Source organism: Carex rostrata, chromosome 8 (assembly GCF_964058835.1).
Source record: "Carex rostrata chromosome 8, lpCarRost1.2, whole genome shotgun sequence".
Taxonomy (NCBI): Eukaryota; Viridiplantae; Streptophyta; class Magnoliopsida; order Poales; family Cyperaceae; genus Carex; species Carex rostrata.
The window spans coordinates 11,124,198-11,142,476 of record NC_135925.1 but is presented as its reverse complement, the minus strand read 5'-3'; the positions used below and the strand labels follow the sequence as shown (position 1 = coordinate 11,142,476).

The 18,279-nt window shown below is 32.4% G+C and overlaps 3 protein-coding genes and 1 non-coding gene across 5 annotated transcripts; all 4 read left to right on the top strand.

Moving 5' to 3' along the window:
* Nucleotides 1-733: 733 nt before the first annotated feature.
* Nucleotides 734-7,422, top strand: LOC144558471 (subtilisin-like protease SBT5.3). The gene is made up of 11 exons (XM_078307311.1): nt 734-880; nt 964-1,076; nt 1,168-1,265; nt 1,355-1,519; nt 3,341-3,449; nt 4,466-5,018; nt 5,117-5,214; nt 5,319-5,564; nt 6,032-6,146; nt 6,242-6,455; nt 6,675-7,422. Exons 1-11 carry the CDS (start codon nt 794-796, stop codon nt 7,205-7,207), a joined length of 2,331 nt encoding a protein of 776 aa, XP_078163437.1. The 5' UTR covers nt 734-793; the 3' UTR covers nt 7,208-7,422.
* Nucleotides 5,605-5,678, top strand: TRNAI-AAU (transfer RNA isoleucine (anticodon AAU)). The gene has a single exon. It is a non-coding gene; the product is annotated as a tRNA-Ile (tRNA).
* Nucleotides 7,423-10,108: 2,686 nt separating the features above from the next.
* Nucleotides 10,109-13,713, top strand: LOC144558491 (ras-related protein RABB1c-like). Of its 2 annotated transcripts, XR_013512929.1 has the most exons (7): nt 10,109-10,356; nt 11,022-11,161; nt 11,279-11,361; nt 11,605-11,809; nt 12,691-12,759; nt 13,088-13,236; nt 13,398-13,713. XR_013512929.1 is itself a non-coding variant. In XM_078307328.1 (6 exons), the coding sequence occupies exons 1-6, from the start codon at nt 10,311-10,313 to the stop codon at nt 13,175-13,177; spliced, it is 633 nt and encodes a 210-aa protein (XP_078163454.1). In that variant the 5' UTR covers nt 10,152-10,310; the 3' UTR covers nt 13,178-13,448. The 2 variants fall into 2 exon arrangements, 1 of the variants encoding a protein (XP_078163454.1); XM_078307328.1 differs by having other exon boundaries at nt 10,152-10,356; nt 13,088-13,448.
* A 3,072-nt stretch (nt 13,714-16,785) lies between these two features.
* LOC144558542 (uncharacterized) lies at nt 16,786-17,805 on the top strand. The gene has a single exon (XM_078307384.1). It carries the CDS (start codon nt 16,786-16,788, stop codon nt 17,803-17,805), a length of 1,020 nt encoding a protein of 339 aa, XP_078163510.1.
* The last annotated feature ends 474 nt before the right edge of the window (nt 17,806-18,279 follow it).

Sequence of the window (18,279 nt, the reverse complement as noted above, 5' to 3'; positions counted from 1 at the left end):
CCGAATAAAAAATCTTTTGTGAATATTAAATAGTTAGGTAGCTTGACCTTTAATCTTTATTTAAAAAAATATTGAACATCAGTCTAACAATGCTTAAAATTAGATGAACTATAAATTATTTTTGTTTTAATTGTAGAATTATATTGAAATGCGATAAATTACATCAACAAAAGTGCATACGGAAATAACAACAATGCTACTGATTTTGGTCAACAATACCTCAATTTAGTTGAGACGACGTAAAATTAGATTGACAAAAATAGATAATATATAAACTACCTTAACAAAGTTGAACATCAAAATAGTTGTAAGATCCATCAAATATTCAAATCTGTTTAATTAAGACATACGCGTTTTGTTAATTATTTCGATTTCCGTTCCTTATTGGGTGCATAGACTACTAAATAAAAGATATTCTAATCATTCCGATTCCCAATTCCTCTCTGTTACATGCATGAATTTTTTTTTTAAATGTCTAAATGCAAAAAATAGATGGAATGCATATTTACTACGAGATTAATAATAGAAAGAAAAAAAATTAATTATGGACTTGAGAGGTATGAAAGCATTAATAATCCGAAAATAAATGCCACCTGAAAATAAAATTCTAATCTGGCCAATGTCAAAACGAATTTAGGATGTATTCTAACAAACAAAATCATACCTCCTCAAATTATCAGCAGAGCAGCAAGTATATATATGCCCCAAACGAATCCCCATAACCAATAACAACTTCTCTTTTCATTCTTTTGGGATTCTCTGGCGAACGAGAGAAAGCAACTTTTCTCTGAAAATGGGTTTCTCAAGAAGCCTCTTCGTGCTCTTTCAATTCCTTCTCTTTTTGGTGCTTTCTCAGAACATCGTTCTAGCTGAAAAAAAGGTTTGTTTTTCCAAATTCTGATGTTATTATTTTTGTTTTTGTTTTTTCAATTTACTATCTGTTAATGATGGTTCATGGTGCAGTCTTATATTGTGTATTTGGGAGCTCATTCTCATGGCCCAAATGAGATTTCTCTCGAGTCAGAGGAGAGTGCGAAGGATTCGCATTACGAATTGCTCGCTTCTTTCCTAGGAAGGTACGTACGATAATCAAATTTAATCATTCAAACCAAAAATACATATTATGGTTTGTTCCTCATTTTTTCAAACCTGAATCCATGAGTGCAGCAAAGAGAAAGCTCAAGACTCTATTATCTACTCCTACACGAAATACATCAACGGCTTTGCCGCCACTCTTGAAGAAGAAGAAGCCAAACAGATTTCCCGTAAGAACTATGCTTCTCCTTAATTGGTTTTTTTTTGTCAGCATTATATATGAATTAATTATGAATTGTTATTTTTGGTGGTATTTTAGAGCACCCGAATGTTATATCGGTGTTTCCGAATAGAGGACGTAAATTGCATACAACCAAGTCATGGGATTTTCTCGGATTGGAAAGAGACGGAAGGGTGCCCAAAGCGTCGATCTGGAGCAAAGCAAAGTTTGGAGAAGATGTCATCATTGGAAACCTTGATACTGGTAATCTTTATATCCTCCTTTTCAAATTAATGTTTCTTTCTACACATCTAGCTATTTTGTGTTTTCGCTAATAATGCTGACGCCCCATTAATTTGTTTTTGCACCCGCAATGTTGAACTTCTCTTCTCTTCTTGAAATTCGTAATGTGAATCCTAGCTTGTTGTGATTTTGCCAAGCAATTATATATGTTCTCCATTGGTTTTTATGTTGTTAGGAAAAAATAACTGAAGTCAAATATATATTTTCCTTCTATTTTGATTTCATGTCATCCTCACATGCACAACATGCAATTATTATCCAGCTTTTCTGTAGCAAATAATTTATGATAAAGCACATATGTGTAATCTCACACTGAGTTTTCACTTTTCAAATGTGGCACACCAGAAACATACTGTTGCACTTAGTTTTGAAACAGTTGCACTGATGTGATTGGAGAATTCCAATCATTTTCTTTGGATAGAACAGCGCGCGCAGTTAGTTCAAACCTAATAATCATAATGCTTCAAAACTGGCACTTCAGACGTGTGATTGATCATCTCTGAATGTGATCTATAATGGATGGCTTAGATTTTTCTGCACGGTTCTATTAAATCATTATTAATTTTAGAGGTGTCAATGCCCCCACTAAAAATGGGATACCTATGTTATGTTGTTAGGAAAAAATAAATACTGAAAAGCGGAACTAGAAAATTTTCATAGGGGTAGTTGGAAATTAAAATGCACAATTGTAATGAGTGAGATTTGAATTTGAGCTGAAAGCAACGTTCAGTAAGAAAACAAGTAGCAACTGGTGGCCTGGTGCTTTTGAATTTGGACTGTAGAAATTTAAGAAAAGGAAAAAAAAAAGGTAGATTCATGAATAGCGCTCAATATAACCAATTCAAAAAAGAATAGTGCTCAATACAGTCTAGTGATTATCAGAAAAGTTCAGTTGTGTAGCTTCCTCTTATGACTTTCTCTTGTCTCTATTTCTGCCTTGTGAAATCTAATATTGCTGCTATACAACTGGAAGTTAAATACATACACGTGTTTTACAACTCGATGTAAAGCACATTTCTTGCCCTCAAAGAAACAACGCATTTAATTATTTCAGTTTGAAATATTAAATTAGCGTGATACTATATATTATTTAGACGAAAATTTCTATGCATAATGCTGCTACTTGAGCAGACGTTAATTTCTAGGACTCTGCTTCTCCATATTGTAAGCAAGAATTTTATTATGGTATTCCCCTTTTAAGAAATATAGAATCTAATTGGCATTATATGTAATATTTCTAATATAAATTTAATGGGAAATTACTCAAATTAGTCATTTCTTTTCCTAATTTTGATAATATGTTAATAACAGCAACTCAAAGAAAATATGTTCTCTGTACTAAATGCCAGTAATGTTGCCTACTTTATTATTATTTTTATATCAACTGTTGATATTTCAAATATGAAAAATTAGCGGCTATAATGGTGGGAAATATCAGTAAGAAAAAAAAAATAGTGGGGAGAATACCATAGCAAGATTTGTTTTGAAAAGTCAATACTTGAAAACTTAAAGTAGGAGAATGGAAGCTTTTACCAATGAATTTAATATATTCTTTGCATGTGCTATTTATTGATAATTAAATCTTGTTGACTCCTGCAACGCCCCAATTATTCTCTGAAAATGAAGTACATATTCCAATGTCTGATCTTACCTTATCCAGAATGATGGTAGCTTCTACCATGCTTTTCAAAGAAAACATCCATATATAGATAGTACCATTCTTGGTTTGGAAATTAGTGAAGTAAATAATATACATATAATAATACAAACGTGGAAATGCAGGAGTGTGGCCGGAGTCAGAGAGCTTCAGAGGTGAAGGAATGGGACCGGTACCAACTCAGTGGAAAGGAGCATGTGAGAACCACAAGGACACTAGCTTTCACTGTAACAGGTCTGTCTCTGTTTTTCGAAAAAAAATTAGTTAGCACTCTAATAATTTGAAATTAAACAACCACCATTCAAAACTCTCAAATTCAAAAGTTACCACCCACGCACCCTGGGAACGCACATCAATTTAACTGGTGCACACCCTAGGGAAGGGCTCCAATTTGGTGCTCTAGCTGGGGAAGGGCACCAAACCTGCCTGGTGCGTACCCTGGGGAAGGACACCAATTTGGTGCTCTAGCTGGGGAAGGGCACCAATTTTTTATACAGTTTTATTTCAATTTGAACTATTTAGATGGAATGTTTATTATGTTGTAGTAGACTTTATGTTGTATTGTAGTATAATTTATTAGTTATGTTGTGAACTTATGTGTTAATTTTAAGTTAAAACTAGCTAATTTTTAGTTTCTCTGTCTACTTCTAACGAAAATAAAATTATAAAGCAAACAAAATTTAGCATTTCAAAACAAAATTCAGAATTCCAAAATTTTAAAATAAAACGGAAGAGAACCCAAAAAAAAAATACACAGCTGGTGCGCACTCTGGAGAAAGGCATCAATTGGTGCGAACCTCCAGCTGGGGAGCCAATTGGTGTCCTTCCCAGAGTGCGCACTAGTCAGGTTGGATGCGCATTCCTAGAATGTGTGGGTAGTAACTTTTAAATTTCAGAGTTTTGAATTGTGGTTGTTTAATTTCAAATGATTAGAGTGCTAACTAAAAAAATTTCGGCTCTGTTTTGTACCATTACCCACATATTTGTCTTTATTGGCACGGTGCGATCAAGTTCTTATATAATAACAATAATACTTGCAAAAATAAAATCCTGAAATTTTTACATGCATGCAAAATTAGACAACTCGATAAAGTGTTTACAATTTTATATGCCGGACAACCAAATTTGACCAAGAAGATAGACAATTGCGTTAGTTAAATAATTACAAATTCTATTCATCAATTAAAATTATATATACAATATGACCAAATGGGAATAGACGATTGATTCAGATAACTTTTCAATTTCAGGAAACTCATCGGAGGGAGATTCTTCAACAAAGGCTACCTAGCTTTCCTAGCTTCAGTAAACGCAACCAGGCCTTCTGAAGTCATCGATTCCCCTCGTGACACTGACGGTCACGGTACCCACACTCTCTCTACCGCTGCTGGCCGATTCGTTCCATCTGCAAATGTATTTGGCTTCGGCAATGGCACAGCCAAGGGTGGGGCCCCCAATGCCCGCGTAGCTGCCTATAAAGTTTGTTGGCCACCAGTGGATGGCGGTGAGTGCTTTGATGCAGACGTCATGGCCGCATTTGACCAGGCAATTTATGACGGCGTTCACGTGCTTTCTGTCTCACTCGGAGGTTCAGCCTCTGACTACTTCGGTGATGGAGTTGCGATTGGGTCATTCCATGCTGTGAAACATGGAATCACTGTTGTTTGCTCTGCCGGTAATTCTGGTCCAGACGCTGGCTCAGTCTCGAACGTGGCTCCATGGATTCTGACAGTTGGGGCTAGCACTATGGACAGGGAATTTCAGTCTTATGTTTGGATCGACAAAACAAAGATCCATTATAAGGTTGTAGAAGCATGTAATTGGCATAGTAGAAATTTTAAGTTATAACATGTCTAGCTTATTTTGTAACGTGCATGTTTTGGTTAATTTGGTTGTTCTAGGGGCAAAGCCTCTCTCAAAGCAGGCTTCCAGGCAACAAGTACTATCCATTCATCAGCGCTGTAGATGCTAAAGCAGCTAATGCGTCTGAGGTGGATGCGTAAGTACTTTCTTCTATTAATTGGTTTCTTCATTATCATCAATATTTATCTAATTTTTTCTTCTTCTTCTTCTTGTTTAACATTATTACTGCGGTGGATACAGTATGCAATGCGTAGCGGAATCCCTGGACCCAGTGAAAGTGAAAGGGAAGATTGTTGTGTGCATACGTGGCAACAGCGCAAGAGTGGAGAAGGGTGAGGTGGTGCGTGAAGCCGGTGGTGTGGGCATGGTCCTAGCAAACGATGATTCAACAGGAAACGAGATTATAGCTGATCCACATGTCCTTCCTGCCACGCACATCTCTTATTCTTCTGGAGTCGATCTACTTAAGCACATCAATTCCACAAGGTACTGATAATAATGTTTTTCTCGGAGATAGTTCCAACGTGGCCTATTAGCTCAGTTGGTTAGAGCGTCGTGCTAATAACGCGAAGGTCACAGGTTCGAGACCTGTATTGGCCAAATTGTTTTTAAACCTTGTTGGTGAGTTTTATATTTATATTTGTTGACAAAATCTTGGGACCCTACAACTTTGAGTCAACTCTGTGCCAGTTTTGTGACTTCGTCCCCCGAAATTTTTTTATTTACCATCTTCAAAAAAAATAAACCATTTAACTCTATTTTTTCAGAAATTCCATTTACCATTTAACTTATATTTAAACCATTTACCATTGTTTTTTTTTATATAATATGAAAATAAAAATATAAGAAACCAATTATTGTGCTCGTCCAAAGTTCCATAGTTTGATTGATTTCCATCTCTAGCTCGATTCAATTGAACCACAATTAAGAAATCTATTTTTTTTTTTTGGCAGGTCTGTATTGGGTTACATTACATCTCCTCGGACTAAACTCGGTACAACACCAGCGCCCTTCATGGCAGCCTTCTCATCTCAAGGACCCAATGTAGTAACTGAAGAAATCCTCAAGGTCATTACAGTACCCAATGAATCACTAACAATCTGAACTTCCTTTCCTTTCCCTTTTCTAAAATAACTAAGCTGAACTATACAATCTTTTTATAGCCTGATATCACAGCTCCTGGTGTCGGCATTCTCGCCGCATACTCTGAAGCAACGAGCCCCACTGGCATGGCCTTGGACAAGAGGCGTGTTCCTTTCAATTCGGAATCAGGTACTTCTATGTCTTGCCCGCATATCGCCGGCATTGCGGGTCTTCTTAAAGCAATGCACCCTGGTTGGAGTCCTTCAGTTATTAGATCTGCCATTATGACTACAGGTTCATACCAATTCACTCTGTCCTAGTGTTTTCTCTTTATTTTCATATTTTCCTAAACAAATGATTCATTGTAACAAAAAAAAAAATTTATAAAACAACTTGTTAAGTTAATTGTTTCATGTTAATGAAACGGGCACTCATGCCTTTTTATAAAAAAAAAAATAATAATAACTTATTATGATGGCTTTATTATTGTTCCCTTATATTTTATTTTTTCAGCACGGGTTCGTGATAACAAGCGCATGCCAATAAGCGACTCAAATTTCCATAGAGCAACACCTTTTAGCTATGGGTCCGGCCATGTCCGTCCGAACCGTGCTATGGACCCCGGCCTAGTCTATGGCCTTAGTCCTAATGATTATCTGAACTTCTTATGCGCCCTCGGGTACAACTCGAGCCAGATTGCAACTTTCAGTCATCCATACAAGTGCCCAGATACTCCAATAAAGATCGAAAATCTGAACTACCCGTCCATTGCTGTCCCAAACCTCTCTGGCAAGGTGGAGATCACTAGAAGGGTGAAGAATGTTGGCACCATTGGCACTTACACTGTTCATGTAGAGGCGCCAAGAGGTGTTTCGGTAAGTGTAATGCCTACAAAGCTCAAGTTTAGTGGATTGGGTACAGTGAAGGAATTCAAGGTTGTGTTGGAGGCTCAAAAGGGTGTCCCAACGGGAGAATATGTGTTTGGTTCGTTGGTCTGGTCTGATGGAAAACACTTTGTGAGAAGTCCTATTGCTGTCAAAGCATAGGAACACTTAACAAAGTTCGATAAAAAAAAACTGAAATTTAATTTTCTTTATGTTAATTTTACTCAAAAAAAAAAATTCTTTATGTTATAAGTTTTATTGTTAGTTAGAAAGGAAAAAAAAAAAAAAAAGTGAAGTTGAACCGTAAGGTTCACAATGAAGTGTATTGATGTTTTTGAATGTCACTGAATTAATAAAGAAATATAATTAATTTTGCATCTTTTGTTCTTATGTCTTTGCTTGTTTCTCTCTTAAAATTTACATGACAGAAATTGAGGGCTAAGTTTGAAACTGCTTAAATGAGCAAATTAATAGCAATTAATATCTTTAAGATAAAAACATAAATTTTGTTGGAGGTCACTAAACTTTGTCCTTTATTACGAATTGATCACTCAAGTTTGATATGTTTTTTCGTAGCCATTGGATTATTAATTTGTCCTAATTAAGTCATCATATAACATTTTCATCCAAAATATTAACGAAAGATTTTCATTCCATTTAAAATATAACGGAATATGCTCATTTCATCCAAAATTTTAATGAAATATGCTAATTTCATTCAAAATACTAACACAAAAGTTATATTTTATTAATATTTTCGATGAAAAAGTTATAAGGTAACTTGATTGGAACAAATTAAAGAGTGAGTATATGGTACTATGCATAACACAGATGGATCTGTACTACGAATCAATATCTTCATTTTCAAAATTCTAATGGTCGATCGGAACCGTTCAACATGATTTCCATATGAATATGTAATTGCAGACCAAATTTTTTACATTTTTTAGAATTTTTTTACTGATTTTTAAGATGGGTAGAAAATCAAATTTTTGAGATAAAGTGATTTTCTACCTATCTTAAAAAATAGTAAAAAAAATTCTAAAAAATGTAAAATTTGGTCTGCAATTACATATTCATATGGAAATCATGTTGAACGGTTCCGATCAACCATTAGAATTTTAAAAATGAAGATATTGATCCGTAGTACAGATCCATCAGTGCTATGCATAGTACCACAGATTCACTCCAAATTAAAAGTTCAGTGGCTATGAAAGAACAAATCAAACTTGAGGGACCAATTTGTTACAAAGAACAAAGTTTAGTGACCTCCAACAAAATTTGTCCAGATAAAAACATTATTTTGTTATTATGTCTTTTTTAATCCTTAATGAGCTTAGTAAAGATATTATGGTGGTGTTTGGTTGTGGACTAAAGTTGAGGAGGTCTAAATTGATTATTCCAACTTAGGCCGGTCTAAATTATTTATCTTTAGTTGAGGTCTAAAATTAGATCATGGCTTAAGATATTTCTTATTTGATTAGAGTTGGTGGAGGACTAAAGTTTTAGAAACCTAAGTTGATTAATTAATTATAATAATATACTAATTATATAATATTAATATATTAATAATAATTATAATATTATTATAATAATTATTTAATATATTACAATATAAGATATTAATTATATAATTATATATTTATAATAAGATACTAATTATATAATATTAATATATTAATAATAACTATCATATATTATAATAATTATTTAATATATTAACAATATAACATATTAATTATGTAATTACATATTAATAATAATTATGAATAATAAGATACAAATTATATAATATTGATATATTAATAATAGAGTTGGGCTACGGTGCTTCGCGAAGTAAAGCGACTGTTTTACTTCACACTCATATTTTACTATTTTAAAGTTCAAAACGTCTATCGAAACCGTTCAAGTTGATCTCCATATTAAATTGTGCTTGGACACCAAATTTTATATATTTTGAAATTTTTTTACTATTTCTTTAGAATTTTTGAAAATCGTTGTTTTTGATGGTCCATAATTTTCTGAAAACCAACGATTTTCAAAAATTCTAAAGAAATAGTAAAGAAAATCCAAAAAATGTAAATTTTGTCTCCAAGCACAATTTAATATGGAGATCAAATTGAACGATTCAGATTGACATTTTGAACTTTAAAATCGAAGATATATACGTGAAGTAAAACACTCGTTTTACTTCGCGAAGCAACGTTGCCCAACTCTTATAACTATAATATATTATATTATTATGATAATTATTATTTAATATATTAACAATATAAGATATTAATTATATAATTGTATATTAATAATAAGAAACTAATTATATAATATTATTATATTATTATAATAATTATTTAATATATTAACAATATAACTTAATAACTATAAAATTATATATTAATAATAATTATTAATAAAATATACTAATTATATAATAATATTAAATAATTATTTAATATATTAACAATATGACTTAATAATTATATAATTATATATTGATAATAATTATTAATAAAACAGATACTAATAATATTATAATAATTATTTAATATATTACCAATATAAGATATTAATTATAGAATTATACTAATAATAATTATTTATAATAATATACTAATTATATACTAATAATATATTATTATAATTATTCGAGTTAAGCCACGACTTGTAATGAAAGCAAATTACCATGTAAAGTGGTTTAATTTAGGTCGGCCTAAAGATCAGCTCATATCATCTTAGTCCGGCTCAATTAATATTCGTTTAGTGGAATAACGAGAACTAAATCTCTTATTCCATCCTTTAGGTCACAACTAAAACATGGTATATATTTTACTAATTTAGACCTTTCTTTTAATTCTGGTACGATTCTCAAAACGGACCTCTATATTTAGCACAAAACAATGTATTAAATTAAGCTTATTATTTTTGAAACTGCTTGAATTGGCAAATATACAGCAAGTATGGAATTTAGATGCAAAAATATTCAATATATATAAGTTTCGACAAAGAAACATCAATTACGAACAGTTTTGGTGGTATAAATCCAATTATTTAAGAGTCCTTATTAAGAATCGTACGATTGAGCATCGTTCCGTTTTGCTTCCGCATCAGCTAACAAAAACCAAATTATTTAACAGCTCATTTCTTCTGTTCGATCGAAGGAGCCGAATTCAAGCTTGTGGTTCTTTTACTTTTAGTTTTAGGTCAAATTTTTAATTGGGGTAAATTGGATCGTACGAGGTCTGATTGGTATTACTAGAAAGAAAGTATGTCGTACGCGTATCTGTTCAAATACATCATCATCGGTGATACAGGTATCTTTTCTGATTTTTTATCTATTCTCTCCTTTTATCGTAAACGAATCTGATTGTTACAATACACAAAGTAGAAGAGAGCAAGTGGCTCTTGTATATTTTGCCTAATTGAGTTGGTACTTGTTATAATAGAATTTAAGCCTGATCTCTAGTACTGGAATCGTGTGATGTAAAAATGCATTTCTACGAAATTAGTACTCCATTTCTGACCAGTATACATCCTTATTTGCTGGTTGGTAGTTTATGTATTAGAGAAGCTACAGGAACCTGTGATGACGACCTAATTGTTTCTTAATTTGCTTTTTAGTTTTGATTCTGAGAAGAATGGTAACTGGTGGTCTATGGCCACCTTTTTTTTCAATAAGAAAAGTTTCTTTTAGTTTGTGTTTTGGTGATATCAGGCTTATCACTATACCAGTTAACCTGTGAGGAAAAAAATTATGCAATAAGAATGACCCTAATTCCTCCTACTCTTTGTAATACCTTCTGTTCCAATACAAGTCTGCTTTATAGACATAGATTAGGTTTCTTCTAGTTTGATGCGCTTCATGGAGTAAGACAAAGTTAGGCAGTTGATGGTGGAGCTTACAAGGCTGATTTTCTGATAAAATAGAAAAAATGCTATGGTAGTCCAAGAATATAACTAAATCTTGATTTAATTTTAGGTGTTGGGAAGTCATGTCTCCTGTTGCAATTTACTGACAAGCGGTTCCAGCCTGTGCATGACTTGACAATTGGTGTTGAATTTGGCGCCAGAATAATAACTATTGACAACAAGCCCATCAAGCTCCAGATTTGGGATACGGTTTGTTTCAGCTTTGTATTTTGTGTTAATTAAGTGTTTATCATTAGCATATGTTATTATGATTGTGGCCTCTAATTTTGTAATCACTTCGTATTATATTTCATGGTAAAACTATAGGCTGGACAAGAGTCATTCAGGTCAATTACTAGATCCTATTACAGAGGTGCTGCTGGTGCTCTTCTTGTATATGACATCACCAGGTACTTGTACTAATTTATGTAATCAGAATATCAAGTTAGATACTAATTAATTTGGTGATTGTTTTAACTGCTCTGTCTACACACAATACCTGATACTTTTTTCAATGTCTGACACCAAAGTTAAGCCTGTCTTGAAAAAATTATATGCCCTGCATATTTGATAAAGCATTCCAGGTCAGAGAATGCTTTTGATTGTTAGATTTTCTATGCAAACCCCCAAATATGAAGGCTTTAAATTGACAGGAGGGAGACATTCAACCACTTGGCCAGCTGGCTGGAGGATGCAAGGCAACATGCCAATGCAAATATGACGATTATGCTTGTTGGGAATAAATCTGATCTGGCACATAGGAGAGCTGTCAGCACTGAAGAGGGGGAGCAGTTTGCCAAGGAGCATGGCCTCATTTTCATGGAGGCCTCTGCCAAAACTTCTCAGAATGTTGAAGAGGTGAATTTTTTATGATATTATGTTTTTTCTCTTTGTCAGTAGGCCTTGGCTCCTTGTTCGTAATTTTTTCCCTATAAAATGACCCACCAAATGTAGAGGTGATGTATGGAAGTTTGAACTTGGCATTGTTTGAAGCAGTGAATTAAATTAAATAACAACTGCATTGGTGAGGAGATTTGGTAGATGTTATGCTGCTAACCATAATTGCACATTTCAGTGTATTATCTAAATGTGACCTATTAGTGACATATGGTCTATTAACAGGTAATTAAAATAGTGAACTTCATGCTAATTTAGTGGAACTTTTAAAATTCCTGCAGTTTTAATTTTATAACTGAAACAATGTTTTATTGTTTCTTTGGTCTCTTTATTGTGGCAATGAGTATTTTAAAAACATGATGATGGTTCATCAAAATACTTATTTACTTAGTTTTGAAGTAATGTGATATTTAATTTGTGTAATTACCACTAGGTAATGTTGATTCAATTTCTTAATTTAACTTGATATTGTGATGTAATTTGGTGTTTGAGATCTTTTTAGTGGGATATTCATGGCCAACAAACTACTAAAAATTAGTTAAAATCGTACCTGCTGAATGCCCAATTTTTGCTATCTTATATGGCAAATGTCCTTCACTATGAACCCGATACCCACTATTTAGACCTTTGGTTTGGGTAGGGGGGTGCACAGGTTTTTGTTTATGCAAAATAATCCTGGGTTGTGGGGAATATGTGGAGATTGCATTTGCAGAAGTGTACTTTGAAAATTCCATGATCTGTGGTTAGACTTGGTTTATTTGCAAAGAGCGGAATTAAAAGAGAAGATAATGCTCACAAGTTCAGTATTGTTTTTCTGAAGATCGATTGTAAATTATGTGTAGGCATTCGTTAAAACTGCCACAAGCATCGACAAGAAGATCCAAGATGGTGTCTTTGATGTATCCAATGAGGTTAGTCATTAAAAATGGGAGGTCAAGTTGTTTCACTTGTGTAATAGTTTTTGCAGCAGAGCAATTTTTTTGCTCCTCTATTTTGGTACCATCAAATTGTTTGCTCTGAGTTATATTTAGAACTTGGGAAGCTTAGCGGTTTGATGTCAAAAATTCAATATTTCTGTTAATGAGAAGCTAGTAGGACCATGTTGGTTTCTTTTTGGAAAAGGAAATTGTACAGGTCTACTAAGAAAACTTTAAACACGCATAAATCTGAAATTCTCATGCAGGATTGGTTCAATACTGTTTGCAATTTGTTTACTTCTTTTTGTTTGACAATTTTCAGTCATTCGGCATAAAAGTAGGGTATGGTGGTATGCCTGGTCCCTCAGGTGGCGCTGGCTCCTCTTCCCAAGCTGGTAGTTGCTGTGGTTAATTGTTTAGTTCTTACAATCTTCCAGTGCTGATCAGATGCACAGGTTTGGATGGATATATGTAAGTTTTTAGTTTTTTGTGCAATCTTTCCATGGCATGTTTGGTGGGATGTTTATCTAACACGGGCCGGTTATCTATACCCTTCACAACTTACAGTAACCCTGAGAAAATAAAAATTCACTCCAACTAAGTTTTTTTTTTTACTTTCCACGCGTGTGCAGCTTGGTGTTCCCCCTTCTCTCCCTCCTTTGCCAGTAAACAGTAGCAGATGTTTTGCAGATGTAGAAAAACTGTCTTTCACCCAACAAAGATTGTAAAGTAACAAATTCTGGATATGTGAATAGTAAAATACACGTCTCTGGCTTTTGTTACCAGTAAACTCTTTGACAATTGGTTTCCCCTCTTCCATTTGTTCAGTCATTTTTCTTTTAGGATATTCTGTGTTTTATAGGCATTTATGACAATTCTTGAAAAAATAAATATTATATATGCTACGGCTTTTAGTGCAAATTACACAGTTCTTTTTGTAGTACAACCTATAAATTTATGAGTGAGGTTAGTATGTGCATGAGCTTATCGATGTGATTGGTGAGCTTTATTCCAAAATTTATTGGATCGGCTTTAAATGATTCTAAACTGTTAAAAACGGTCTATTTCATTAATAACACATATATTAATAACACATATATTTTTATTTAGTATGATGTCTGTGGGTTCTCTCGTATGTTGATTTGAGATCTAGCATCTATGAATCCACGCAAGCAATGTGCAGTTTGTTTTGTTAATAATTAATGTCTCACGAGAGCTTGGGTCCATTTTGAGTTACTGCGCGCTGTCGTGCGGGATGGGTTAATACCCTTTTTTTTTTTTTTTTTTTTTTTTTTTTTAGGAAAATCTCGAAAAAAAATTCTATGGTACTGGCCTACTGGGTTTATATATTTAAAATGCTTTTAAGTCTCTGTTTGTGGAAAAGTTGCTGGGGATGTCATTTCAAGAACATTGTTTATTGTTTTAATAAATATTTTTTTCTCAATAGACACGGAAGAAATTGTTGAAAGAAATTATCGTTTTCTGGTATAAATGTTGCGGTTCGCTTGTTTTTTTTTTTTATTATTCTTTTTAAAGAATTGAGGCCTGTTCTACAATTAGAAGCAAGTTTGCTGAGCGTCATAAATTTTACATAGATAGGAATTATTCTCAATTATTTATTTACAGAAGACTAACAAGATAGGAAAATATGGGGCAAATGTTTTCAGCTAACTTTAAAAAAAAATAAAGAGGCAAGGGAACAAGTATATGTATGCAATAATTGTGTATATAATAATTAAATTAACTACTCGTGTTTAGAGTACTTTGAACAACAAGGATGGGAGTTCAAAAGAAAATGTGTTTAATATGCAACAGTCAAATATGTATTATGCTATAGTCAAGTGAATATTGCGAAGGATATGAATGATGAGTTGAGATCTTTAAGACATTTATTTAATGCATTTGACTCCAATAAAAATGCATTATCAGCGAAAAAATATTGGAAGGAGTATTAGCAATTATTTTAAACTAAAATAAGTAAATGTAGGTATCTAATAGCTAAACTGTATATTCTAAAATGCATGGGAAATACCACATTAAGTATTAGTTCAAATGCACCTTATCTTTCAAATCTTTTTTCTCCGTTTTCAAAGTCTGAATAGTCAATCCGAACCGTTAGATGTGATCTATATATTAAGATGTGCTTGAGACCAAATTTTACATTTTTTTTGAATTTTTTTACTATTTATTAAGTCACTTTGAAAATTGCTGATTTTACATTTTCTAGACCATTGGATCAGCGATTTTCAAAGTGATTTAATAAATAGTAAAAAAATTCCAAAAAATATAAAATTTGGTCTCCAAGCACATCTTAATATATAGATCGCATTTAATAGTTCGGATTGACTATTTGGACTTTGAAAACAGAGAAAAAAGATTTGAAAGATAGGGTGCATTTGGGTGCACAAAAATTTGAGTGCATTTGAACCCTCCTATATATATATATATATATATTAGTCCGTCTAGTACCGATTTATATCATAAAACCGAGAATTCAAATTTTAATGACTATAAATGTGTTTAAACATGTTTCTAGGCTGTTCAGATTAGTCCCGGTCAGGTTGAACTCATTCCTGTATCTATAGAAACTATAAGATAAGTGCTTTGAGATTCGTGTCAAGTTAAAAGAACAGTTCGAATTTACTTATTTCCCCATAGGAAATACCACGTTAAGTATTAGTTCATAGAAAGTATCGGACTGTAATAAAAAATATATATATTAATCCATCTAGTAGCAATTTATATCATAAAACCGAGAATCTCAAATTTGAACGACTATAAATGTGTTTAAACATGTTTCTAGTGTTCCAATTAGTTCCGGCCGGGTTAAACTCAATTCTGTGTCTATAAAACCAATAAGATAGGTGCTTTGAGATTCGTGTCAAGTTAAAATAACGGTCCGAATTTACTTATTTCCCCTCAGGTATTTGGGGGATCCGGATTCTATTGAACCACCAGTCCACCTTCCCCGCAATTCCATCACCGAAACGGGGCTTCAAAGTTTTACTTGCTTTCATTTGTACGCAAAGCAAAAAAATGGGTCGATAGTGTTATGAATAAAATATTTATGGATGTCCATGCATGTTGCAACTCTTTTGAGCAATTACTTGAAAACTTCTCTTTAAAGAAAATATGTTTCTCTCCCACATTTATCAATAGAGTTAATACTAGATGGCTTGTAATTTACATTTTCTAGCCTATAAATAGAGGTTTTGTATGGATGTATTACACACAACAAAAGCATATGAATAAAGCATAGCCATCTTTATACAATCTCAATATCTTGTTTATTATTCTTTTACTTTATTTTATAACACGTTATCAGCACGAGAGCTCTTGAAGATCTGAGGTAAATTTCTAATATATTTTTAATTTTAATATCATAATACTTCTAGTTAGAAATTGTCATAAGATAACAATGTAAAAAAAAATAATAATAATAATGAAGTCATCAATTGTCTTTTATATTACATTTTCAATTCTGTTTTTTTTTTATGTTATGATTTTATTTTGAATTAAACATAAATTCCAAATGGCCTGAAGACCAATTTGGTAAGGTTGAGATAATATTGAGAATTTATCTCAAATTAAAAATCAATTGGTTCATTATGCCGAAGCCATATGATAATTATAAATTTACAATTTTATCAAATGGCCCAAAGTCATTTACTTATAAATTTTATAATGTGCAATTTTAGATCTGACTCATATTTTTTAAAAAATGTGCATTATTTTTTTTTTATATAACAGTTTTAAATCAATTCATTTATATCCTTTAATTTTTTTATTTTTTTTTTATTTTGATACACGTATTTAATTCACATCTACAATTTTAAATTTTATATTGTTCAAAAATTAACATACAAGCAATTTGATTTTTCTACATAAATTTCTGATTTTAATCTTAAATATTATTAACAAAAATCAGATACAATAGGATATATATATATATATATTTTTTTTAATCTTTTAGTACTTAATGTTATTTAATTTATTTTATATTTTTGTGATAGTATCATTATGTCGAATCTTGCGAAACTTGAATTTGTGGCTCTTGACATTACTGGAAAAAATTACTTATCATGGGTGTTAGATGCTGAAATCCATTTAGATGCAAATGGTCTTGGAGAAACAATCAAAAAAGATAATACAACCACTAATCAAGACAAGGCCAAAGCAATGATCTTTCTTCGTCACCATCTCCATGAAGGATTGAAAGCTGAATATCTTACGGTAAAAGACCCACTTACTTTATGGAATAATTTAAAAGAAAGATATGATCACCAGAAAACTGTGATTCTCCCAAAAGCTCGTTATGAATGGATGCATTTGAGATTACAAGATTTTAAAACAGTAAGTGAGTTTAACTCAGCAATGTTTAGAATTAGTTCTCAGCTAAAATTATGTGGAGAAAATATTACTGATCAAGATATGTTGGAAAAAACATTCTCCACTTTTCATGCATCCAATATACTCTTACAACAACAATATCGTGAAAAAGGTTTCAAGAAATATTCTGAACTGATTTCTTGTCTTCTTGTGGCTGAACAAAATAACGAGCTTTTGATGAAAAATCATGAATCCCGTCCAACTGGTTCTGCTTCATTCCCTGAAGTGAATGTAGCAATGCATAACAATTCTGGACAATTTCAAGGACGTGGACGTGGTAATGGCCGTGGGCGTGGCCGAGGTCGTGGTCGAGGTCATGGCCGAGGCCGCGGTCAAGGTTATTATCGTGGTGATCATTCTAAAAACATATCTTTCCACCAGAAGTGGAAAAATAATGAAGAAAAAACAGGGAAAGAAAAAAGTGGGCATAATAACGTACAAGAGAATTCATGCTATCGTTGTGGTGGTAAAGGTCATTGGTCACGTACCTGTCGTACGCCAAAGCATCTTGTTGACCTATATCAAGCATCACTAAAGAATAAGAATAAAAAGATCGAAACAAATCTTGTTTGTGATGACAATTTCGATAATAGCGAACTTGATGTTACTCATTTGGATGTTGCTGATTTTTTTGAAGAAAATAAGAACTAATCACTTTATTAGTGATGATGGGATATTAAATAAATAAATTAATAAATTTTTATTTTTGTTGTTTTCTTAGTGATGATGGATATAAAATAATAATAATAATATTTTGTAGTTGTTGGAGTATCTGTAATAAAATGTTATCTATTTTTTTTTTATATTGATTTTTTTTTTTTTTTTTGGTTTTGTTTCCATAAAGGATGAATACATCTTTGGTTAACAACAACAACAATAATGAAGATATATGTCTCGTCGACAGTGCAACAACTCATACTATTCTTAAAGATACAAAATACTTCTCTTATTTACTAATGCACGAAGCCAATGTTAGTACTATTTCTGGTAGTACAAATTTGATAGAAGGCTCCGGAAGAGCTACATTGTTGTTGCATGGAGGAACACAACTTTATATTGATGATGCATTATATTCTTCTAAGTCTCAAAGAAATTTATTAAGTTTTAAGGATATCCGTCGAAATG

Excerpts from the sequence above, each read along its gene's own strand:
- LOC144558491 (XM_078307328.1), top strand. The coding sequence starts at position 10,311 with ATGTCGTACGCGTATCTGTTCAAATACATCATCATCGGTGATACAG. Across the intron at positions 10,357-11,021 it reads CATCATCATCGGTGATACAG|GTGTTGGGAAGTCATGTCTC; the intron begins GTATCTTTTCTG and ends ATTTAATTTTAG. Across the intron at positions 11,810-12,690 it reads CTTCTCAGAATGTTGAAGAG|GCATTCGTTAAAACTGCCAC; the intron begins GTGAATTTTTTA and ends AATTATGTGTAG.
- LOC144558542 (XM_078307384.1), top strand. The coding sequence starts at position 16,786 with ATGTCGAATCTTGCGAAACTTGAATTTGTGGCTCTTGACATTACTGGA.
- LOC144558471 (XM_078307311.1), top strand. The coding sequence starts at position 794 with ATGGGTTTCTCAAGAAGCCTCTTCGTGCTCTTTCAATTCCTTCTCTTT. Across the intron at positions 3,450-4,465 it reads ACTAGCTTTCACTGTAACAG|GAAACTCATCGGAGGGAGAT; the intron begins GTCTGTCTCTGT and ends TTTCAATTTCAG. Across the intron at positions 5,565-6,031 it reads AAGCACATCAATTCCACAAG|GTCTGTATTGGGTTACATTA; the intron begins GTACTGATAATA and ends TTTTTTTGGCAG.